The sequence below is a fragment of the Brachyhypopomus gauderio genome, chromosome 3, assembly GCF_052324685.1.
Source record: "Brachyhypopomus gauderio isolate BG-103 chromosome 3, BGAUD_0.2, whole genome shotgun sequence".
Classification (NCBI taxonomy): Eukaryota; Metazoa; Chordata; class Actinopteri; order Gymnotiformes; family Hypopomidae; genus Brachyhypopomus; species Brachyhypopomus gauderio.
The window spans coordinates 24,022,433-24,049,338 of NC_135213.1; the positions used below are offsets into that span (position 1 = coordinate 24,022,433).

General features: G+C 44.6%; 1 protein-coding gene across 1 annotated transcript; it reads left to right on the forward strand.

Annotated features, from left to right (window-relative positions):
* LOC143510812 (alpha-actinin-2) lies at nucleotides 1-26,854 on the forward strand. The gene is made up of 21 exons (XM_077000578.1): nucleotides 1-306; nucleotides 3,164-3,278; nucleotides 3,559-3,678; nucleotides 4,305-4,391; nucleotides 4,654-4,741; nucleotides 8,187-8,265; nucleotides 9,158-9,239; nucleotides 10,433-10,518; nucleotides 11,035-11,127; nucleotides 11,751-11,981; nucleotides 12,468-12,615; nucleotides 12,915-13,065; nucleotides 21,452-21,560; nucleotides 22,252-22,392; nucleotides 23,592-23,774; nucleotides 23,924-24,058; nucleotides 24,267-24,446; nucleotides 24,702-24,848; nucleotides 25,388-25,453; nucleotides 26,036-26,194; nucleotides 26,420-26,854. Exons 1-21 carry the CDS (start codon nucleotides 184-186, stop codon nucleotides 26,576-26,578), a joined length of 2,682 nt encoding a protein of 893 aa, XP_076856693.1. The 5' UTR covers nucleotides 1-183; the 3' UTR covers nucleotides 26,579-26,854.
* Nucleotides 26,855-26,906: the final 52 nt, after the last annotated feature.

Here is a 26,906-nt window from a genome sequence, read left to right on the forward strand (position 1 = left end):
CTGAGGAGTGAAACGCGCGCGAGGGACAGACGCTTGTCCGCATTTACCAAACCTGTCACAGGGCAGCAGAAACAACCACCTGAGAAATCAACATCACACAGCCGGCAAACTCGTACCAGAAACAGCGTGCTCACAACTCGTTTCCTTAACCTCGCGCCGTTTAAAAGTGGAAGCTGCAAGATTATGATGCCTCAAACGGAGATGCAGTACAACAACGGTTTCGAACAGGACGAGTACATGCTGCAGGAAGACGAATGGGACCGGGACATGCTGCTGGATCCCGCGTGGGAGAAACAGCAGCGGAAGGTGGGTGACTCCAGTACAGGGATCACCTGTGTCTGCTAATGTCCACCTAAAGAAGTCAGAGGGGCAGAGGACAGGGGACATAACGGTTAAAACAAATTAAAACGTATCTCTCTCTCTCTCTCTCTCTCTCTCTCTCTCTCTTGTTTTTTTTTTTTTTTTTTTTTGCTTGTTGTCTGGGAAAGATATTTGCCCATGAAGTGGTATTTTGTTGCGTCATTTCGGAAACTGCAGAAACATCTTTGAAAACCACGTGTAAAAGGAATTCCTAAGGACCAGAGCCTATCTGCTGTGTAATCTAATTTGCGTAGGGGAGAATAGAGATGATATTCATAACATTCGGTCCTGCAAATTTGAGGGGAAAAAATTGAAGTTAGCAGAATTCAAAAGAAGTGCTCTATTATTCGGAGTGGAAGCGTAAAACTGTTGAAGTAAGCCATAAAACGTCCATCTGTTTCTGCTGTGCAATATCTCATTTAAATGAAATAACTCAACACATCCTGGCAATTGAGACGAATGAATAGACACGTGTGTGTGTATGTGTGTATGTGTGTGTGCGCGCGCGCGTGTGTGTGTGTGTGTGTGTGTGTGTGTGTTATATGTTGGGTGCATTTGTCAGATAGGTATGAAAACTTCTTGCACAGTCACATAGGCCATGGACAGAGAATATGAAAATTGTATATCCATCTATCTATCTATCTATCTATCTATCTATCTATCTATCTATCTATCTATCTATCTATCTATCTCTCTCTCTCTCTCTCTCTCTCTCTCTCTCTCTGTGTGTGTGTGTGTGTGTGTGTGTGTGTGTGTGTGTGTGTGTCCAGCCTAACAATAGACCCCGGTAACAGCTCTCCTAGGGCCATTCCAGCAGTGATGCGAGCGGCATGAGGACTGACAGCAGATGCGCACTAGTCTGCGGATGACGTGCCAGAGATCACAGTGGACGGTGGAACTAATTTTATCTCTGGACTTCACAGTCCAGTGTCCTTGGCTGGGACCTTGTTCATGGCCAGACCTGTTTCACCTTCTGTTTTTTACTCTAAAATCCGTGGCTGTTTTTAGACGTCTTCAGACTACTGTCCTGTACTCTTAACAACAATATTGTAAGCACACGTAGTAAGTTAGGAAGTAGGCTACGCGAGTTCTGCAAGTTAGTCCTCCTCAGTTTAAATGGTCGGCGGGTTTCGACAAAGAGATTCAATGCAATACATTTAAATGATTGTACATTTAACAGTTCGTAGTCTTTGAAATCAATTACAAAAAAACCCGATTTATTATTCATTTAAGCAGAACTTAAAAACTCACTGTGAATAATTAAAAAAGTTTCGGCAGCGGAATCTACAAGTTAGACCATTAGATTATATTAAATATTTTATTACATTAGTGTCACGGTACGGCGGGCACTGTTGCCCCCGTATACAGCGGCAGCTGTCCTGTTTTGTGGGCGTTGTGTTCGTCCCTCAGGTGGGCGGAGCACGTGATCCGTCTCACCTGAGGGTCGTTTGCTTGTCTATATATGTCTTGTCTTTGTACCAGTTGACCGCTGGTCATTATATCCTTAATTTGGATCATGTCACGGGTTTTTGGTTTGCGCACTTTCTATATTAAACCATCCTTTTTCCCTGAGACTTGGCGTGATCGCTTCCATTTTATTTTGCTCACCCTGCCTGTCACAATTAGATTAAACATTAGGCTACATTAGATTAAATATGATTTGTTTAATAAATGACAATAGGTACTGAAGGACAATGAAAGTAAGCTAAATAAATAACAAACTGAAATCTAAGAGTTTACCATTTAAAACGTGTTTAAAAATGAACGTTTATTGGAAAACGTGAAGACGCCCATGCTGTATGTTTATATTCGTATATTATGTTAAAATTTTAGCTAACCAATGAAAAGGAAGAAATAAAAAAACATGATTTTATTTACATTGTGTTTTACATTGTCACACTTTTGCTTAACATGCTGGTAAATGTGGAACTGTAGCTTCTGTGTAAAGTGGGACACCAATAATGCATATAATAATATTTTACCACACTTTTAAAGCTAATATGGCAGTACATAAGAGCTTTAACGTCTTGGTATAGCCATGACATGAAAGCCCTCCATAAGTGTAGAAGAGAAGAAATCCATTCGTCCTGTAGTAAGGCAATCAGGTGGTGTTACAATTGTCCCTGTGATAAACTGATCCAATATGAAAAGGGGTTTAGATGACAACATCTGCTTCAAGCTATGCTTAATGGAGATGTGACTTTTAAAAGTTAGCTAGAACAACTGGTTTGGTTTGATACAAATTGTTTAGGTTGACAGGCGGATCGGTGCGTCGCCTGCAGTGTTGAGGGCCGTTGTGGTGAAGAGAGAGCAGAGTCAAAAGGCAAAGCTGTCAATTTACTGGTCAATCTACGTTCCGACATCCTTAGAAAGGGTGAGGAGTTTGGTCATCCAGGAAAGACTCAGAGTAGGGCCACTGCTCCTCCATATAGAGAGGAGCCAGATAAGGTGATTTGGGCGCTTGGTCCATATGCCCCCTGTGCACCTCCCTGGTGGGCCCCTGTGCTTAGGCTACTGCCCCCGCAACTTGAATAAGTGGATGTAAATGGATGGATGGATGGATGAATTTGCGAAGATATCTGAATGAATGTTTTTCATGCAGATTGTTCTAGTTATCTGACAAGTTTAATAGTTCACTTTATCTGTTGAACCAAGGAAAATTTATATTTAAAAATATTCTGAATCTATGTTGTTTGGTGTTTATATAAGCTTAAGGAGCTAGAGTAGTTGTTGGATGTGTTAAATTGAAATTTAACCAACCATGTCATCTCTCTCTTGCAATCTCCATGTCTTTGTGTACAAGACGTTCACGGCGTGGTGTAACTCCCACTTGCGTAAGGCTGGGACTCAGATGGAGAACATAGAGGAGGATCTCCGTAACGGACTCAAGCTGATGCTCCTCTTGGAAGTCATCTCCGGTATGCATGTGTCACCTTTACATGCTCTTTCACGCTGATTATGGATCATTTTAACATCCTTTGCTACAATGCTACAAATATTGTACTTGACCAGATATAGTTGAGTTCAGCTTTAGAAACCGCTTGCCTTCTTCGACAAATAAGCCAGTATATTTATTTTAGGCTTCTGGACTGGAGTGAAGCTGGGCAGTAAAAGCTCTGAGCAACCCTGTAATAAATGGCATGGGGCAGCAGGAGACCTGTGAACTGTGATATTCAACATCTTGTATGTGTGTTTTAGGTGAGAGATTGCCCAAGCCAGACAGAGGAAAGATGCGATTCCACAAAATAGCCAATGTGAATAAAGCCCTGGAGTACATCACCAGCAAAGGGGTGAAGCTGGTGTCCATCGGAGCAGAAGGTAAATGAGTCCCAGTATCAGCTGTCTAGAGATCTAGTAACACATAGAGGTGACTGGGCTGCAACTAGTGTTAACGCTTTGTAGACTACAGTCAAGTGTTTTTTAAATGTTTAATTCATTCCTGTCAGGTCACCAGACTACAGATTGCTTTGCACGGTTTAGAGACCACCTGTTCCCTATTATAGACTGTTCCTAAGGATCACCTGTTCTCCATTACAGCCTGTTCTTAAGAACTATTTGTTCCCCATTACAGACTGCTCTCAATAACGATTTGTTCCCCATTATGGACTGTTCTTAGTTCTTTAGAACAGCCTGTTCTCTTGATCTTCGCTGGTTCTTGGCTTCACTGCTTAGCTTATGCTACTTCAGTTTCTAGGGTTACTATACCTCCTCTGAATATTTCTCTGGCTTTGATCCCTGTTACGTTCTGATTTATAATTCCCTCCCTGCATCACACAGTCTGCCCTTTCTGGTAGTTTGCTGTTGGCTGTATTTATTACTTCCTCTGCCTGACCTGCATTGCTCTGTTTGCTGCTGTAGTTCTTTGGACTGTTCTCCCACTCTTGTTATGAAAGTCTCCCAGCGCGTGTGTCCAGCCTCTGTCAGCATGTCTGTTCTTTCTATAGAGATTGTCGATGGAAATGTGAAGATGACACTGGGAATGATTTGGACCATCATCCTCCGCTTTGCCATCCAGGACATCTCAGTGGAGGGTGAGGAGCAACAACCACAACATGTTTGGGTCAGCTGTAGAACTGTCAACAACCCCTACAACATGGCCTGTGCTCTCAGGGAGGGAAGGCATACGTTCTCTCCTCTGACAATCACAGTGTTTGTGAGCTCTTGCATGAGAAGAGGGTGGATCATTTGAGCCCTTCGAGTGTCTTACTTCTCCCCCTAATCTTGACTAAAGGTGGCTGGGTGGTGGTATACACATTATGAATATGCTGGTAAATAGCTGTGACCCTCTCCCAGAAACCTCAGCTAAAGAAGGCCTGCTGCTGTGGTGCCAGAGAAAGACTGCCCCCTACAGGAACGTTAATGTCCAGAACTTCCACTGTAGGTAAGCTCTTGTGTAAAGTACCACTGTACCACCTGTGGGTCACTTTGGCTTTGACTAGCAAATGCTAAACAAGATACAAATGGTGTATGTTCAATGGTATATGTTAGAGTTTCCAGCCCTGAGGCTCCAATGCCTTGCAGTTTCATTTACTCCAAGCACATCTGATCTCACTCATCAGACCATCAAACCCTTCAAGCCCGTCTGGGTCAGGTGAACATAAGCAGGGAAAAGATGAAACAGTGCTAGAGAGTAGGACCAGGGTTGGATGTGAAAACCACTGGCCTGAGCCTCAGTGGTCCACGTAACAAAGCTAAACAAACAAAAACAAAACAGTCAAAATATACCAAACCAAGAATGTATTCAGAACATGAGTGAAGATAGAAACTTAAAATAGAAATAAATACAGAGACAAAATGCAAACAAGCAAAAATCTATAAACAAATCTATAAACGAGATTCAAAATACATCAAGGTCAAAAACATGACATTGTTTTTGACGTCCCCTAAAACTAAAACCCACTCACTTGCCAAAATAAGGCAAAACTTCACAACAAGGAAAAATGAATTTATAGGATAAGTACAATTGGAGACAGGTGAAACTGTTCAGTATTTGCTGGATGATGAGTTAGAGAGCAATCCCTGATAGGTGGATGATGGTGAGGGGAGCTCCCCTTGATCACCAAGAGGATTGTGGGAACTTGAGTCCAGAGCCGCCACAGATCCAGGACTTGAGGACCTTTAAGAATTGAATCCAGACTGACCAAGAGATGACAATAGCCATCACATCTGTGCCTGGAAGCAACCAGGGCATAACCCTGAGGCCACAGTGGTATTGAACCGGAGGAGACTATGGCCTCCACGTGAGAAGGAGGGACATGAGCTGAAGCTTCTACAGATGCCATGAGAGTGTCTCCATACCATCTGAGTCTGGAAGCAGAACTAGTCAGAGAATTTTGTTCCTGTGTCTTGGCCCACAGGAGAAAGTGAGACCAGTCCAGTTATTATAGCAGAATATCTGCAGGAACATTCCAAGTACCTAGTTGACCAACCAACAACCCTCACTCTAACCCATTGGATTGAGGGTGATACCCACATGTGGGACAAATGGACACCAATAGGTGCTTGAAAAAGATGGAATGCACTCAGGATATGAATTGGGTCCCCTGTCAGATAGGAGGCCCTTGGAAATCCCAAACATTGGAAGCTGGCAGATCTGTTACAACATCCACAGCAATGTGAGTCCATGGGTGGATGAGTCCAGGCAAAGGCAAGAGTTTACCAATGGGGTCTTAGGGGTCTAACAGAGCAGGTGAGACAACATTGTCTTCTCTCTTCTCACTCCTCCACCAGTATCTGTTGGAGATCAGCTGTTGGGTATGTGACTCTCCAGAATACTCAGAATTCCCAAACGAATTTTCCAAAGAAGACTCCAGATGGACCTGCCAACAGAAGATACAGTAACATTGAGAGGAAATATGTTCTCAGTTTCTTGAGTGGCACAGTACTCAACACTATCCTGCATATATGGGATAAATCGTATGTCTTGGTGTTGCGAGAACTAGGGTGAAATGTAATACTCGGCTGGAACCAAGAGAAGAACAGTGTCCAATAACCTTGACAGGGATTCGCCCATTTTGAGATTCAGAGAAACTCTCGGTTTTTGTGGTTGGTCAAATCCAGAAAGGGATTGTCAGCTCCCTCTCACCAATGCCTCCATTAATTCTCCACCAATGTGTCCGTTGGGCCTGTTAGGTATAGCCTCCAGTTTGTGGTCCACTGTAATCCCAGTACTACTGGAAGGTGGGAGACTGATGATGGAAACTGGAAGGAGGCAGGAGACTGATTGAATGTGGAACATTTCTCTCCTTCGACATGCACATGGCTGGTGGAACGGAGACTACTTAGAGTGAAGTCTATTAAGATGTAATTAATTAAGGCCTGGACCATAGAGGGGGGATAGCTGAGGCCAAACATAACAACCGTGTATTCACAGTGCTCCTTAGTGGTGATAAAATAAAATTAGCACTTCTAATGTCCAGCTTAGTATAACAGTGATTCTAGCGTGTCAGGAATCAGAGGAAGGCGCTATGTGTATATTTGGTGGAGCTGTCTCTACGTTTGTCATGGTTTCACGTGGAGCTGTCTTTCTCTACATTTGTCATGGTTTCACGTGGAGCTGTCTCTACGTTTGTCATGGTTTCACGTGGAGCTGTCTTTCTCTACATTTGACATGGTTTCACGTGGAGCTGTCTCTACGTTTGTCATGGTTTCACGTGGAGCTGTCTTTCTCTACGTTTGTCATGGTTTCACGTGGAGCTGTCTCTACGTTTGTCATGGTTTCACGTGGAGCTGTCTTTCTCTACATTTGACATGGTTTCACGTGGAGCTGTCTCTACGTTTGTCATGGTTTCACGTGGAGCTGTCTTTCTCTACATTTGACATGGTTTCACATGGAGCTGTCTTTCTCTACGTTTGACATGGTTTTGCCCCTCTGATGTTGCAGTTCCTACTGCTCTGTTTGTTTCCTCCTGTCTCTTCCACCATATTGTCAATGTTTTGGATTAGTTCCCTGCTTTTCTTCTTAATTGAATTCCCATCTTTATTGTTTCTGAGGGTGATCATTACAGTAATTACAGAAGCAGGTGACCGTGTCCACAGCCACAGAGAGCAGCCTCCTCTCTATACACAGCCGTAAAGAGTGGTCTCCTCTCAATACACAGCCGTAGAGACCGGTCTCCTCTCAATACACAGCCGTAGAGACCGGTCTCCTCTCAATACACAGCCGTAAAGAGTGGTCTCCTCTCAATACACAGCCGTAGAGACCGGTCTCCTCTCAATACACAGCCGTAGAGACCGGTCTCCTCTCAATACACAGCCGTAGAGACCGGTCTCCTCTCAATACACAGCTGTAAAAAGAGTGGTCTTCTCTCAATACACAGCTGTACATGGTTGACATGTTGCTTTTCCTTCTCTTGTTTTGTGCTGTGTGTGCTCTCCTGGTTCTCCTGCTATGGGTGTTTGTCTTCTCCTCTGTTTCTTCTGTTGTTTGTGTGTGTGTGTGTGTGTGTGTGTGTGTGTGTTCTTCACTGTTTCTCCTGCTGTGTGTGTTCCCGTTTCTCCTACTCTGTGTGTGTGTTCTCCTGTTTCTCCTGCTGTGTGTGTGTTCTCCTGTTTCTCCTGCTGTGTGTGGGTGTGTGTGTGTGTTCTCCTGTTTCTCCTGTTGTGTGTGGGTGTGTGTGTTCTCCTGTTTCTCCTGTTGTGTGTGGGTGTGTGTGTGGGTGTGTGTGTTCTCCTGTTTCTCCTGCTGTGTGTGGGTGTGTGTGTGTGTTCTCCTGTTTCTCATGTTGTGTGTGTGTGTGTGTTCTCCTGTTTCTCCTGTTGTGTGTGTGTGTGTGTGTGTGTGTGTGTTCTCCTGTTTCTCCTGCTGTGTGTGGGTGTGTGTGAAGCTGGAAGGATGGCCTGGCCTTCTGCGCCCTCATACACAGACACAGGCCTGACCTGATCGACTTCTCCAAACTCAACAAGGTCATTGGTGTGCTGGTTCATGCATGATTCTCTGTGTACAGAAACCATACTAATTCAGACAGGCATTTGCTTACTAAAGAAACATTTCAAGTCTACACAGTGTATTGTAACTTCTGCAAAACTGCTGCAACTACAGTGGTAACAGCAAAGTAACAACAATTCCAACCTTAACCTCGACCCAAACCTTAACCTTGACCCAAACTTTAACCTTGACCCCAACCTTAACCTCGACCCCGACCTTAACCTCAAGCTCAACTATTTTCATTTGAGCCAAGCTTGAACCAGACTATGGATCTACAGTATATAATGCTGGCAGATATCATACTTTTGCAAGACATCTAGACAAGCCATAACACTCATGGTGACAACAGGTAGTTGTACAAGCTTATCAGGAGCTGCCTCTGTTCTTGATGGGAATTGTTGTATCTGTATGCAGTCCGTCACACACCTGGACACTCTGGACTCAAATCTGTGTTTTGCACGATGTGGTCCGGCTGGTGAGCCACTTGCATAAAATGTGTAAAAGTGTTAGTGTAGTCATGTGACTCAAGTCCATTAAGTCTTAGTCAGCGAATCAAAACAAGTCCATTAAGAGTTAGTTATGTGACCTTTGTCAAGTCTATTGTGTTCCTCCCTGTATACCCACCCGATGTCATGTCAGACTGTCATAATCTACCTATAATCTACCCCTAATCTACCTATAATCTACCTTGTTACTACATTTGTTTTTATAATTAATTTATCAGCGCTGCTATCGAGTGTTGGAATCTGGCTCCTACCAAAGACTTTTCTTCAGTCCTGAGGAGCTTTACTATATAGAGAAAGTATAAGACAAAAACACACACACATAGTTAGGTCTATTTATATGTGAGTGTCTGTACTGCTCCTGTAGGATGATCCCGTGGGCAACTTGAACCTGGCACTGGAGGTCGCTGAGAAGCACCTGGACATACCAAAAATGCTGGATGCAGAAGGTACTCCATGATGTTACAGCTAAACAAACCTAACAGCCCTGAAATCACCTCTACTTACACTCTAACTGGGGTAGTGAAGGAAAGGACACATCACTTTTAAATTGAGCTGTTCCCACTCAGAGGGTGAGTGTAGGCAGCGTGGTGAGAACCTTTTGATTTGCAGCCATGTCTGCTGCACGTTTGGCCCTTAATAATCCACCTGCCGATGGCTCCTCAGCAGTGAGATGAAGGTGAGGCTTAACTGATCCCTCAGGGCTTAGAGCAGGAGAAGTTAATTAGAGAGGAGAGTCATTGTGCGGTTCAGTGAACTTTCATCATTCCATTATTACACCTTTAACTTCTCTATAGGCCTTTTTTTGGGGACTCGTTATAAACGAGAACCTGCAGTGTCTCATATTGCTCCCCTGTGTCTGGGGTTTGACTCATGTTCCTTCATTCTCTGGCCAGAGCGCACATACTCTGACCCTCAGCTGTAGGGCCAAGCATGTGCTTCATTCTCCCTTCCTCAATGTTGGGTAAAGATTTCCAGCTAAAATGCTTACAGGTTTCTATGGGTTACTAAATTCACAATATTCATGTGATGGGCAAGGGAGTGCAAAAAGAAGGAAGCGATCATGCCAGTCTCAGGGAAAATGGAGGATTCAATTAATAAAGTACAGCAACGCAAAAGCCATGGCATATGGAAGAAAACAATAACCAGCAGTCAACTGGTACAAAGACAAAACAAACTGCATATAGACAGACAAATGACCCTAAGTTGTCAGGTTCCATAATGGGCCACGCCCACCTGAGGCACGAACACAATGAAAAACAACAACGGGACAACATAAAATACTGCTGCTTGTGACAGGTCAAATGAGCCAAGGAAGAGCAGTCATTCTAAAGAAACCTTAAAGAAATATTTTTTATCTTAAAAGTTTAAAAGTAAATAATAAAAATGCTAATAATTTTTTTAAGTTTTGCTAAAGTTGCTTTTATATAATAGTTAGAACCTGTTTGGTGATCTGGCACATGTGGTCTTGCTTACTCCAAGTTGGCAACTTTATCACAATTTTCTAGTGCTTCATCCACACCAGCATAATCTTCATCCACTCCATCATGACCTTCATACACACCACACTATCCTCACTTTCACTACACCCATCCATCCTTCACCTTCATCCATATCTCTCCATCCTCTTCCTCTCTTCTAGACATTGTGAACACCCCGAAGCCTGATGAGAGAGCCATCATGACCTACGTGTCTTGCTTTTACCATGCTTTTGCAGGAGCTGAACAGGTCCTTACCATCAGACACCTGTCTGACCCAAACACAGCTCCTGCGTTACACACACACACACATTGCACAACTCACACACACACATAACATTAATCAGATACACACAGATACACACACACGGACCACATGGACACCTCATATGCACCTCACATGCATCTCACACACACTTACAAACATGGCTTACTTACATACATTCCTCATACACACAACCACACTTCACACACACACAGACATACATGCCTTATGGACTCACACTTCACACACACACATGCCTTACAGACGCACACACACACACATACATAGTTTACAGGCACACATACACACACAGACATGCCTTACAGACTCTCACTTCACACACACATACATGCCTTACAGACACACACTTCACACACACACACATGCACTGACACATCATTAAGCTCACAGGAGCATTAGATTTGTTAATAATTTACATCAATCATATGTACAGAATGTAAAAGTTTGGCAGAGATCTGTCTGCTGCTTCTCTCCATAAAGGCCGAGACTGCTGCTACCAGGATCTGTAAGGTTCTGGGGGTCAACCAGGTCAACGAAAAGCTGATGGAAGACTATGAGAAACTGGCCAGCGAGGTGGGGCACACCTCCAGCATGTCCGAACCCCGCCTTCCTACACTTTTCTCTCAGTTCACTATGACCTAGGTTCACCCTGATTCTGCCTATGCATTTCCCAGTCTAGAGGTCACAACGTGAACTAGCACATGGTAGCAACTACGGTGGGTTACCAAAGCTGGTCGTGTATACTTCAAATGACCATGTTAAATATATACTTAACGTGATGTCAGAATGAACTTAACATGATATCAGAATGAACAGAACATATCACCACCGAACACATCGATTGGAACATAACAGTACAAAAAAGTGTTGTTTAGTTATGAACAATACTTGTATTATAGTATTGTTAACCTTGTGAATCCTGTAAAGTGCTTTGTGACAGCATATGTTGTGAAAAGCGCTATACAAATATATTTGATTTGATTTTGATTTGATGTTTTGTTGTGCAGCTTACTTGTATGGCTGTGTAGTTTAGTGGTATAGTCTTGGAGTTTAGTTGTATACTCTAGTTGTGCAGTTGTAGAGATAAGTTGTATGCTTGTGTACTTTAGTTGTGTAGTAACTAGTTTGGGCTGCTAGTTGCTATTACAATGACTGTGCATGTGACAAATAAAACTTTGATAGAATTTGTCCTGCAGCTCCTGCAGTGGATCCAGCGCACCACCCCGTGGCTGGAGAACCGCACCCCGGAGGCCAGCCTGGCGGCCATGAGGGGGAAGCTGGAGGACTTCCGCGACTACCGCCGCCTGCACAAGCCGCCCCGCGTGCAGGAGAAGTGTCAGCTGGAGATCAACTTCAACACGCTGCAGACCAAACTGCGCATCAGCAACAGGCCTGCCTTCATGCCCTCCCAGGGCAAGATGGTGTCGGTGAGACACGCACGTACACACACACACACACAAACATACACGGCCTCATTCACATGGCTTCTGGAAACATCTTAGCACGGTGTAAAGCATTCCAGTAAGTGTTTTAACTTCATCTTGAATTGATTTTCTAGTTGTCCCTGTGCCTGATGCTGTATGAATGGTGGCTCTAGTGGGGACCATTAAGACCAAGGTCTAGGACTAGGGATATGGTTAGGATTATTAAGACCAGGGTCCAGGGCCTGGACTAGGGTTAGGATTATTTAGACTGGGGTCTAGGACTAGGGTTAGGTTTAGGCTTATTAAGACTGGGGTCTAGAACTAGGGTTAGGTTTAGGTTTAGACTGGGGTCTAGGACTAGGGTTAGGTTTAGACGAGGGTCTAGGACAAGGGTTAGATGTAGGTTTAGGCAGAGCAGGGTTTGCTCATATGGAGCGTGTGTCTTCTCAGTGGTTAACTGTTCCATCCCCACTGGACATCACGCCACAGGACATCACAGGTGCATGGCAGGGGCTGGAGCAGGCGGAGAAGGGCTATGAGGAGTGGCTCCTCACTGAGCTACATCGCCTGGAACGGGCAGAGCACCTGGCTGAGAAGTTCCAACAGAAGGCCTCCACCCATGAGGCCTGGGAGATTGGTGAGAGTCTGGGTTCTCCCACACATCACATTGCCCTCTGTGACCTATGTGTAATCAGTGACCTCTGCGACCTATGTGACCTCAGTGTAATCTGTAACCTTCTCTGACCTTTGTGGTCTTTGTGCCCTTTCTGCCCCATACACCCACTGTACCCTGAGGTCATGAAACCACATCTCCTGCTGTTTCGTTTTGTTTTTCCGTTTTAAACGGAATTCAGTAAATGTTTGATTGTGTGTGTATGTGTGTGTGCATGTGTGTCTGTGTGTGTGTATGTGTGCATGCATGTGTGTAATTTGCAGGGAAGAGTGAGCTCCTGACTTTGAAGGACTACGAGAATGCTTCTCTAACTGAGGTGCGTGCGTTGCTACGGAGGCATGAGGCGTTTGAGAGTGACCTGGCAGCACATCAGGACAGGGTGGAGCAAGTCGCAGCCATCGCACAGGAACTCAAGTAACACCACTTCCTCCGGCTTTCCTGCAAAATAATCAGAATTGTAAAAATACAAAAATATATTGAAAACTAGTGGTACAATCATAAACACTAAATGTTCAAAGTGGTAAAGTCCTAAACACTAAATGTATGGGGTATTAAAGGAATATTTCAATTTTTTCTACATATGAAACAACAGAATGTAGTGTTTTTAAATTACATTCATGTTTTTTTCCTTTTGTAAAATGTGTGCTGCTACAGTGCAGGCTTTCAAATGACATGTGTGTGTAATCTTCCCCCTGAGTTGGGATTGTTCCACTGCCCCATGCTGCTGTTTGAGTAGTGTGGGCTGGGATTTTAAAGCAGGTTTTGCAGTGTCTACTTTTTGCTTTTTGTAAATCGGTGGATTTGTGCAACACATCTTAAGGTGAACAATGGTGCTGTACTCGTTACACTTGTTTAAGACAAAAGGTCTTTCAACCTGGGAGCAGTTGTGCTGGTGTTGGATGCTGATTGTTGGTGACTGTAGGCAGAGGGCAGGTACTCACAGCATCTTGGCCACTTCTGCTGTCTGAACCCTGTAAACATTATATCAGTCCAGTCACTATTACAACAGGCCAGTCCTGCTGTACTGCAGGTGAGGTAAGGAGAGCTGTAAATACACCTCTCTCTCCCTCTCTCTCTCTCTCCCTCTCTCTCTCCTGTAAGAAGTGGACACCCTGTTCACTTTTGTTTTCCTTGTTTTGAATGTGACCTGTGTGTCGAACAGCTGTTGCTTTCTCTCTGTTTCAATGCCATAATGTCAACATGATAATAGTAACACACACACACTTATTCACAGACATGCACACAGGCGTGCACACGCACACACGCAAATTCACACTCATGCTGACACACACATACTCACACTGGTGCGTGTTGGTATGTCAGTGTTTCAGTGCCTCTGTCACTCTGCAGATGACACTGCTGTGCCCCCCCCCTACAGACACACACACACACACACCTACCCCACCCTCCATACACATACACCTATCCCCCAACTCCTGCCAGCTAACCTAACAGGCTAAAGACAGTAGCATATAGAACATTAGGACAGCACCTCCACACAGGGGGCCAGTCAGGATCAAACACATAAGACAGAAATAGTCAGTGGACAGCGGTAATGGATGTGCTGTGTTACATGTCGGTAAGACCTGAAGCCCCATGAACTGTGGTGTGTGAAATATCGTGCTGTGTGTACAGCACTGCTGTGGTATTCTCTGTGCTCTCTGCTGGGACCAGGCACTGATTTATAAAAGAATAGACAAAGGAAATCTTTGCTTCAAGTGCAGTTTTCAGAATCATTCCATTGTATTAAAAAAACACTTATTTAATATTTACCTTAACATAGTCATTAACATTCAAATTTGCTCTGTCAAATTGAACAAATGAAATGCCTCTAATTTCTGTATCTCAAACTTGAGCAGAAACAAAAACTACTCTGAGAAAGATGTTCAGCAGAAGAAACACAGTTGTGAAATTAAACACTGCTTTGGAGAGTTTCCAGATCTGTTTAAGGTCCTGGTTGGTTTCTGTTCTCACAGATAAGCAGTTTTCTCAAGCTTTTTGTGAGACTGCACCCTGGAGGAACATCAGGGTACTGCAGCCCAAGACATCATTCATCCATTCATTCATTCATTCATTCATTGTCCAAACTGTATAATCTAGTTCAGTGTCTTATACCTTATAATTAACTAGTAAAATCTCTCGACAATAGATTTAGTTGTTATGTAAACATATCCTCAAACACCCACGTCACAGTCTGTACCATTGTTGAACACGGTTTTTGTTTGTTGGTATTTTGTGTATTTTACTGTTTTGGGCACTGAGGGATCTTGAGTGGTTTCACTACTGTGCCACTGTAGAGCTGTGTGTGTGTGTGTGTGTGTGTGTGTGGAAGGTATTTGGCAGCGGGGCTCATAATTCAGCAGTGAATTCTGTCCTTGTGTACTGAAACTGAATCAATGACCTGATCACACCCAGCCTTAAAGATTCATTGGATACCAGCCGGTCTGTGTTTGTATGTGTGAGCTGATACTTTTCTGTGAGTGTGTGTGTGTGTGTGTGTGTGTGTGTGTGTGTGTGTGTGTGTGTGTGTGTGTGTGTGTGTGTGTGTGTGTGTGTGTTTGTGTATGACCTGTCCATTTGTGTTCTTTGTTCAAAGTGCTTTACATAAGAACAGAAACATAATCATTATTATTATTATTATTACTAATACTACTAATAGAATAGAATAGAATAGAATAGAATAACATTTATTGTCCACAGTATGGAAATTCATCTTTGATCACTCATGGCATACACCCCACAACATATAACATTTAACATATAACAACAGAGAGAAAAAAAAAAAAAATTCATTCATTCATAATTTCTACAGCATTTGATAAAAAAGATTGCTTATAAATATTCCTAGTAGCTTTTGGCACTCTATACCGTCTACCTGATGGCAGCAGTTCAAATTGTGAGTTCATTGGGTGTAGAGGATCCTTTATAATCTTAAATGCCTTCCTTTGCACACGATCCCTATAAAGATCCTTCATAAGTCTCTGTCCTCTTCCTACTAGTTTACTACCTAATTTTACTATTCTCATAAGCTTCCCTTTGCCCTTACAGCTCAGGTTCCCAAACCAGACTGTAACATTATAACACAGTACACTTTCAACCAAAGAGCGATATGCTAGTTCCACAATATTTGGACTAACCTCAAACTCGCACAGTTTTTTGATGAGATAAATACGCTGCAGAGCTTTCTTATAAATAAACTCACAGTTTCCCTCAAAGGCCAAACCACTGTCCAAAACTGTGCCCAGATATTTAAAACAACTGACTACTTCTATTGCCTTCCCATTGATACTCACCAGAGGCTGGGATTCACTGTGGCCTCTCCTATGAAAAATCATCTCCTTTGTCTTCTCCTCATTAATTTCCAACCTACTCAACTCACACCACTCCTGAAAAGCACTAACATGCTCCTGAAACCGTCCCCCATCATGGCCTTCCTTCCCATTAAATAAACCGAGGAGTGCCATGTCATCTGCGTATTTAAATAAGTAAAAACCAGATTCACAAATTCTAAAACCATTTGTATAAATAGAAAACAACACTGGGGATAAAACACATCCCTGAGGTGCACCACTATTTACAACCATCCAATCTGATACTGACCCATTCAAGCACACACGTTGAGGGCGGTCAGTCAAGAAGTCTTTAATCCATAAGATGATACCACCATTTACCTCTAGTTCTACCAAACGCTGTAATAAAATATATGTTTTCATTGTATTAAATGCCGCACTAAAATCTACAAAAAGGGCTCTAGCGTAGGCCTTTGGCTGCTGGAGATGGCAACTTACTTTATCACAGAGCATAAGAATAGCATCCTCAGCACTCCTCTGACTCTTATACGCAAACTGAAGTGGATCAAGATCACTCTCTATGCTGGATATGAGATGCTTTTTAATAACCCTTTCCATTGTTTTACACAAAATAGAGGTCAGGGCTACTGGCCGAAAATCATTAAAAGCAGATGCCCCAACTTTCTTAGGCAGAGGCATAATATTAGTCAATTTCCAAGAATGTGGGACAACACCTTTATCTAATAAACGCTGAAAGAGCTGAGTAAAGACTCCTTTCAGCTGATGGACACAAGCCTTAATTACACGACCGCCAAGGCCATCTGGGCCTGGAGACTTCCTAGGCTGTACACAGTTAAGACTGGTTGCAACCTCATTCTCTGTCAATTTTATAGGTGAATATGAAGGGATACTACTCAAAACCCCCTCACACTGTATTTTAAAATCTCCTATATCAAACCTACTATAAAATATATTCAAATCATCCACAAGCAGCGAACCACACGTAAGATTAGGTGTTACCCTCTTTGTCCTACCCATCATCTGATCCAGACCTACCCAAGCTTGTCTGGCATTGCCTGAACAAAACTGTTTCTCAATCTTATCCTTGTATTCCAGTTTTGCCTTTTTAATCTTCCCACGAAGTTCCCTAGTCTTCTCCCTAACCACCTCCCCATCTCCATTCCTAAAAGCAATTTTCTTCTCTTTTATACAGTCCTTCAATTCGCTTGTTAGCCATGGTTTATTGTTTGGAAACAGTTTAATTACCTTACTCTCAGTTACGTTACCCTCACAAAATATAATATATGAAACAATGGTGTCAGTTAATTCATGTTCATCACAACAGTTATCAAAGAACACCTGCCAATCCGTGTCTTCCAAACAATCCCTCATTTTTCCTATACTTTGTTCAGTCCATAAGTTAACAGTCTTTGTTAGTGGCTTACTTTGCTTCAATTTTGCTTTATACTTTGGTAAAAGATGCACAACATTATGGTCTGACTTACCCAGAGGTGGTTGGCACACAGACTTATAGGCCTCCAAAATGTTCCCATAGCACTGATCCAATGTTCGTGTTAAGCGAGTCGGGCAATCCACATACATATGCAAATTAGGCAAGCATACAGACAGATCACATTTATTAAAATCACCCAAAATAAAAACAGGTTGATTCGCGGAGTGTAAGAGGGCACTGTTATAACTTTCCATAATTCTGAGAGCTGCTCCCTCATAATCCGGACCAGGCACATAAACCAAAATTACAGTCACCTGCCCAAACTCACGGGGGAGATAAAAGGGTCTAAAGGACACCGTAAGTATCTCAAGATCGGGCGAGCATAACTGCTCTCGTACACAAAAGTTAGTGGCCCAATTATTATCCACATACATACATAAACCGCCTCCGACAGATTTCAGTGATGTACCATGATCTCTGTCCGCTCGGATTATAGTATAGCCGGGTAGAGACAGAGCCACCTCGTTCGACTCCTTCCTCAGCCATGTCTCAGTGAAGCACAAGAGATTGCTCTGCCTGAATTCTCTGTCATACTTCACTTTCGCCGAGAGTTCCTCTACTTTGTTATGCAACGATCGCACATTAGAAAGAGTGATCACCGGCAAGGGAAACCGCTCGCCGCGTCTCCGAAGTCTTTCTCTCACCCCACCTCGTGATCCCCTCTTCTTTGTTCCAACACGCGTTTTCCTCCGGCGACTTTTCCGAATTTGCCTGCTGCAATCCTCTGGTATTCCACTTGTACTTGGGCCAGTTGCTTTCGCAAAACGAAGAGAAAGCAGATCTTCCCGAGTGTATGTGATTTGTTCCGTAATAGTTAATCCGCACGCATTGTCCACTAAAAACCCACAGAGGCACAAGGCCAGCATCATTCTAAAATGATCCATAACCAATATATCAAACCAATATATAAAACCAAAGAAAAGAAAACTATAACACCACAAACATTTAGCCACGAGCTCTCAGGGTCATGCAGCAGTGCCGCGCCCCCGGAAATACCAAATTGAGAAGCCTTCCAAGCCTAATATCCGTCCATCCATCCATTTTCATCCACTTTTCCGAGTCCAGGTCGTGGGGGCAGTAGCCTAAGCAAAGAAGCATAGGTTTCCCTCTGCCCAGCTACCTCTTCTAGCTCTTTTGGGGGGATACCGAGGCGTTCCCAGGATAGCCGAGAGATATAACCTCTCCAGCGTGTCCTGGGTCATCCCCGAGGTCTCCTCCCAGTTGGACATTTCCGGAGCACCTCACCAGGGAGGCACCCAGGTGGCATCTGGACCAGTTGCCCGAACCACCTCAACTGTCTCCTCTCTACATGGAGCAACAGCGACTCTACTCTAAGTCTCTCCCAGATGACCGTATCAATAGGGAGAGCCTGGACACCCTGCGGAGAAAACGAATTTCAGCCCCTTGTATTCGCGATCTTATTTGTTTGGTCACTACCCAGAGCTCATGACAATAAGTATGAGTTGGAACGTAGATGGACCAGTAAATCGAGAGCTTTGCCTTTTGGCTCAGCTCTCTCCACCACAATGGTCTGGTACAGCGTCTGCAACACTGTGGCCGTTGCACCGTTCAGCCTGTCAGTCTTTCGTTCTGTACATCCCTCACTTGTGAACAAGAACCTAAGATACTTGAACTCTTCTACTTGAGGCAAGGACTCACTCCCGACCCAGAGAGGGCACTCCACCCTTGTCTAACTGAGTACCATGGTCTCAGTTTTAGAGGTGCTGATTTTCATCTTGGCTGCCTCGCACTCGGCTGCTAGCTGATCCAGCGAGAGCTGTAGGTCCTGGCCTGATGATGCCAAGAGGACCACATCATCCACAAAAAGGAGATGCAGAATCCCGAAGCCACCAAACTAAACTCCCTCTGCCACTTGGCTACACTGAGTCCAACTCCCACTGGGAACCAGTCTGACTATATGCTGGCCATGCAACCAAGCTTCTGCTCCGTTTGTACAGGAACTGGATAGCCCGTAGCAGTGGGCCCAGTACCCTATTCTCCCGAAGCACCCCCCCAGAGGAATCCCTGAGAGACATGGTTGAATGCCTTCTCCACAAAACACATGTGGACTGGTTGAGCAAACAACCGTGCACCCTCTAGGACCCAGGCAAGGGTGAAAAGCTGGTCCAGTGTTCCACCACCAGGACAGAACCCACATTGTTTCTCTTGTAACTGAGATTTGACTATTGGCCGGACTCTCTTCTCCAGTACACCTGCATAGACCAATAGTTGGAGAACATTCTCTGGTCCCCTTTCTTAAAAAGGGAAACCACCAACCCGGCTTGCCAGTCCAGAGGCACTGCCCCCGATGTACACGTGTTGTTGCAAAGACGTGTCAGCCAGGACAGTCCTACAACACCCAGAGCCTTAAGGAACTCAGGGCGGATCTCATCCACCCCAGGAGCCTTGCTGCCAAGGAGTTGTGAGACTACCCTGGTCAGTCCGAGTGACTGGCAAACCCTTGTCCGAGTCCTCCAGTTCTGCTTCCTCTATGGAAGGCATGATGGTGTGATTGAGAATGTATTCCCTCTACCGCCTAATGACATCCCGAGTCGAGGTCAGCAGATCCCCAACCTCACTGTATACATTATTGGTCGAATTTGGGGATTGCCGCTATGACAGGCACCGACAAACTTACAGCCACATTGACAATGGAGGCATGGAACAAGGCCCACTTGGACTCAATATCTCTGGCCTCCTTTGGGATGCGGTCAAAGCTCTGCTGGATGTGGGAGTTAAAGATCTTTCTGACAGGTACCAGACGTTCCCAGCAAACCCTCATGATACCTTTAGGTCTGAAAGGTCTGTCCAGCATCCTCGCCCACCATCTGATCCAACTCACCAATAGGTGGTGATCGGTTGACTCCTCAGCTCCTCTCTTTACCCGAGTGTCCAAGACACATGGATGCAAATCCGATGACACTACAAAGTTCATCATTGAACTGCAACCTAAGGTGCCATATGCACTTATTGACACCTCTGTGCTCAAACATGGTGTTCGTTATGGACAGACTGTGATGAGCACAGAAATCCTATAACAGAACACCACTCGGGTTCCTCCCAATCACACCCTTCAAAGTCCTACTGTCACTGCCCACGTGAGCATTGAAGTTCCCCAGCAATGGAAGTATAACCTTCCAGTATCCCCTCCAAAGACTCCAAGAAGGCTGGATACCCCAAACTGCCATTTGGTGCATAAGCACAAACAGTCGTAGCTCATTCCCTAACCCAGAGGTACAGGGAAGCAACCCTCTTGTCTACTGGGGAAAACCCCAACATCCAGGCAGCAAGCCAGGGAGCTATGAGTAAGCCCACTCCTGCCCTCCACCTTTCACCATGGGCAATTCCAGAAAAGAATAAAGTCCAGCCTCTCTCGAGAGGATTGGTTCCAGAATCCAAACCGTTAAGGTGAGCCCAATTATATCTAGTTGATATCTCTCAGCCTAACACACCAGCTCAGCCTCCTTCGCAACCAGAGAGGTTACATTCCATGTCCCAAGAGCCAGCTTCAGTAACTGAGGATCAGTACACCAAGGCCCTCTCCTTCGGCCACCACCCGATCCACAATGCAACAGACCCCTAGTGCTACCTCTCTCACAGATGGTGGGCCCATGGGAGAGTGGACCCATATGTCTCCTTGAATAACTGTTGTGTGTGAATAGTGTTATATAAATAAACCTGCCTTACCCTAACTATCAAGCAGTGGTCATCAGAACACCACCACATTACCCACAGATCTCTGTGTCTCTATGTCTCTGTATCAGAATTTATAAATATGGTCAATTTTAGTGTTTCCAGCCTGTATTGATGCAGTAAACAGTATGTGATATCAGAGTCTTAATGGGATGTTTGAACATATGTTGGCATGTGGAATGACTTGCCATTGCCATTATCTCAGTCCCATATAAACTGCACTGAGGACTGAGGGATAACGGTTTGTGTGTGTGTGTGTGTGTGTGTGTGTGTGTGTGTGTGTGTGTGTGTGTGCGCTCCACAGTGAGCTGGACTACCATGCTTCAGCAGCCATTAACGAGTGCTGTCAAAGGATTTGTGACCACTGGGACCAGCTGGGAACTCTGACCCAAAAACGCAGGGAGGCACTGGAGGTACATACACGCGTGCACACACACACACTCTCACACACACACACACACACACACATACACACACACACACACACACACACACACACACACACACACACACACACACACACACATATGCCCTCTGTCATTCTCTCACACTTGTACACCCTGTTAGGCTCTCTCACACTCTCTCTCTCTCACTCACACTCACACACACACACACACACACACACACACACACACACACACACACACATATATGCCCTCTGTCATTCTCACACACTCATACGCCTTCTGTTACCACACATAGACACACAGACGCAGGTTGTCTCTTTCACTCTCACACTCTCGTGCTCAGATGCCCTTGGCATGAGTGGATATAGCTCTCTTAACCCTAACCTGAGATCATTCAGCCTCATTCAGCAGGTAACCACCAACATATGGCAACAATCCAGCCACTGCTGTCACACCACACACTATTATCAAAGGAAAATGGCAACAAAATATTGTCATTGAGAAAGGTCAGTGGATGATAGATCTTGGAGGCTGAGATTTCTGAAGTTTATTAGATGAAAGTGTAATAGAAAACATCCTTTGAAATTACTGGGTTCAGATATTTTTTTAGTGTCCACAAGATTGATCAACAATTAGGAATAGAGACATGGCTAACCTAGTGTGTGTGGGTGCGTGTGTATGTGTGTGTATATGTAAGAGAACAGAGAAGTTGCTGGAGACAATAGATCAGCTCTTCCTGGAGTACGCTAAGAGATCTGCTCCCTTTAATAACTGGATGGAAGGAGCAATGGAGGATCTGCAGGACATGTTTATAGTGCACAGTGTGGAGGAGATACAGGTACAAACACACACACACACACACATGTTTATAGTGCACAGTGTGGAGGAGATACAGGTACAAACACACACACACACACACACACACATGTTTATAGTGCACAGTGTGGAGGAGATACAGGTACAAACACACACACACACACACACACATGTTTATAGTGCACAGTGTGGAGGAGATACAGGTACAAACACACACACACACACACACACACACACATGTTTATAGTGCACAGTGTGGAGGAGATACAGGTACAAACACACACACACACACATGTTTATAGTGCACAGTGTGGAGGAGATACAGGTACAAAAACACACACACACACACATGTTTATAGTGCACAGTGTGGAGGAGATACAGGTACAAACATACACACACACACACACACGTTTATAGTGCACAGTGTGGAAGAGATACAGGTACAAACACACACACACACACACACACACACACATGTTTATAGTGCACAGTGTGGAGGAGATACAGGTACAAACACACACACACACACACACACACACACATGTTTATAGTGCACAGTGTGGAGGAGATACAGGTACAAACACACACACACACACACATGTTTATAGTGCACAGTGTGGAGGAGATACAGGTACAAACACACACACACACACACACACACACACACACACACACACACACACACACACACACACACACACACACACACACATGTTTATAGTGCACAGTGTGGAGGAGATACAGGTACAAACACACACACACACACACACACATGTTTATAGTGCACAGTGTGGAGGAGATACAGGTACAAAAACACACACACACACATGTTTATAGTGCACAGTGTGGAGGAGATACAGGTACAAACATACACACACACACACACACACACGTTTATAGTGCACAGTGTGGAAGAGATACAGGTACAAACACACACACACACATGTTTATAGTGCACAGTGTGGAGGAGATACAGGTACAAACATACACACACATGTTTATAGTGCACAGTGTGGAGGAGATACAGGTACAAACACATACACACACACACACACGTTTATAGTGCACAGTGTGGAGGAGATATAGGTACAAACACACACACACATTTATGGTGCACAGTGTGGAGGAGATACAGGTACACACACACACACATTTATAGTGCACAGTGTGGAGGAAATACAAGTATACGCACACACACGTGTGTGTGCGTGTGCATGTAGAGTCTGATTACAGCACACGAGCAGTTCAAAGCGACCCTGCTGGAGGCGGACACAGAGAGACAGGCCATCTTGAGCATCTCCAACGAGGTGCAGAAAATCACTCAGAGTTACGGCATCTCCACCAAACTAAACAACATCTACTGCAGCATTACCCCAGTCGAGCTCACCACCAAATGGGACAAGGTGTGTCTGAGTGTATGTGTACGTATAAGTGTACTAAGTGTAGGTGTGTATTTTCTAGATATATGTGTTTGTGGTAAGCATGCTATCACTTGAGGAATTTGTTGAGATGGCGATCCTGGGTGTTTGCGTGTGTGTTTGTGTGTGACTAGGTGAAGAGGCTAGTCCCTCAGAGGGACAGTGCCCTGCAGGAGGAGTTATCCCGACAGCAGTTGAACGAGCGTATGAGGAGACAGTTTGCAGGACAGGCCAACCTTATCGGACCCTGGATACAGACCCGCATGGAGGTCTGTCGTCAAAACAAGCTCAAGCTTGTCATAGTGGTGTCTTGAGTCATGTTAGAGGAGGTTGCTGCCCTGTTTGTGTGGTTATGGTGGTTTGTTATTTTTTTGTGTGTGTGTGTGTGTTTGTGTGTGTGTGTGTGTGTGTGTGTTGCAGAGATTTGTTTTTGGAAGTACGTGTATGTTGAAATTCTTTGCTGCGTGTGTTTTTTAGGAGATCGTCCACAGTTCAGTGGACATGGGCGGTACATTGGAAGACCAGATGAACCAGCTGAAACAGTATGAGAACATGATCATCACCTACAAACCCAACATCGACAAACTGGAAGGGGAACACCAGCTCATCCAGGAGTCCCTGATATTTGACAACAAACACACCAACTACACCATGGAGGCAAATGCTAACATGCATATCTGACTCACTGATTGGTTAATTGATAGCATGTTTATTTGTTGTGGCCCTAAACCTTTAACACACCCACACCTACATCTGTGAATATAAGTTGACACAACAGCAAAACAATTTCCCATTATTGTTCAGTAGTCACAAACTGAGTGAATCCTTTTGAAAATCACCTAAAGATGAGCTCACCAGCTCCATAAGACATTTGCATTTGTGGTTAACGTCTCTTTTCCATGGTGATGGCAGCACATCCGTGTGGGCTGGGAACTCCTCCTGACCATGGTGGCTCGCACCATTAACGAGATTGAGACCCAGATCCTGACCCGCGACGCCAAAGGCATCAGCCAACAGCAGCTCACCGAGTTCCGCTCCTCCTTCGGCCATTTCGACAGGGTACGGTCAGCCCAGACCACACCCACACTCCCACTGACACACCCACTGACCCACCCACTGATACGCCCACTGGCCCGACAACCAACATGCCCACATGGATAAGGTCCAACACAGTAGTTATCAAGTGGCTCACAAACAATAACCTAGGACAAGGTAGGATTACCTTACATGAGTAAAAAGAGTGAACGTTAGTATACATAAAAAAATCGAACATTCTCAAAATGGCCCCAGTACAGCACATGATGTTTAGGAGATGTGTTTCACAGTGTAGGAGTTCTGAGCATGAGCTCCTCCATGCAGGGCTGTTCTCTCTGGTGGCCTACCTCCCTCCGTCCGTTCAGTTTAGTTTGGCTTCTAAACCACCATGTGGGGGGAGATTTGTGTGTGTGTGTGTGTGTGTGTGTGTGTGTGTGTGTGTGTGTGTGTGTGTGTGTGTGTGTGTGTGTGTGGTAATGTGTGGCGATGTGCTAGCCAAAGACTTCTTCCCTTCATTTTCTTCTCTCTTCTCCATTTCTCTTGTTCTGCTCATACTCCTGCAGAAGAAGAAAGGGGGGATGGAGACTGACGAGTTCCGTGCGTGCCTCATCTCCATGGGATACGACCTGGTAATAAAACAGCACAGCCCCGTGTTGCCTCCTGAAGCATTAACGTGGTGACCCAGGATCGGCTTTCTGGGCAGTGTCCAGCCAGGGTCTTGTTCAGGGTCACTGGTCCTCTGCCAATAGTCGGCTCTGAGACCTTAACAGTGGCCAAGACCCGTCAGCCTATTGTGGCACTATATCAGAACATTGGCAGCTTTTACCTCGAGATATCGGAAACACACGGGTGATTCAGGAACTCGGGGAGGACACCTTTTCCAGCTGTTTATGTCTATCACTCACTCACTCACACTCATACACACACAAACACTCACTCGCACTCATACATACACACACACACACACACACACACACACACACACACACACACACACATGCTCTTGTATGACAAGGTCAGAGACAGTCACTATTTAAAATTTTACAAACACTATATTAATCATATTGTATGGTTCACTGTGCTTCTCCAGACCTACAGGACCAACTTGCGGTCCTTTTTTAAAGATGGAATTTCTTCCTGGAGTGTAAGATTGGGTCATGAAGACTACATGAGCAGTTGTTCTGTTGTACATGATGTGAACATGTGTGCAGGGAGAGGCTGAGTTTGCACGCATCATGTCACTGGTTGATCCGAACACCACGGGAAAAGTCACGTTTGAGTCGTTTGTGGATTTCATGACTCGTGAAACCACTGAGACTGACACAGCCGAACAGGTCGCCGCCTCCTTCAGGATCCTCGCGGGTGACAAGGTGTGTTAAGAGTGTAATAGGCTATTTCTGTTTCTTCAGAGGTTTACAGGCTCATTTTATATTTACTCTACTGATATATTTACTTAAAACCAGATTTGTATTTTATAAAGTAGGAATACACCTTTTAGTCATAATCATGTAGTGTGAGAGATTTGGAGGTTTACAGTTAAACCAATTGTTACGCTTCACCGTTTCAACTGTTTGCAAACTCTTTGGTGTCTCCAGCCGTATATTCTGATCGAGGAGCTGCGTCGCGAGCTTCCCCCGGAGCAGGCGGACTACTGCGTCTCGAGGATGCCTACGTACTCGGGCCCTGACGCCGTGCCACAAGCTCTCGACTACACCGCCTTTGCTACTGCACTGTATGGGGAGAGCGACCTCTAGCGAGTAAAAAGGGAACGGCGTCTTCCGGAAAATCATAATCTTGTATTCAACCCGCCTTCTCTAACGCCCATCTGGCCTATCACTACCCATAACAGAAAAAACGCCTTACATAAGGGAGATTTCTTTCGAAAAATAAATAAAAAGAGAACAAGAGAACCTGAATTTAAAATTGAAAGTATATGAAATATGATGTTTTAAGCATTTTGTATCTCCCTGAGAGTGCTGGCTCAGCTATATAAAAACTGCAGTTAAATAAATTTAACGTAATACATTAGAGGCAAATGGATCCGGTTGACTTTTTTATTCTTAATGGTCCTCTCTGACAACA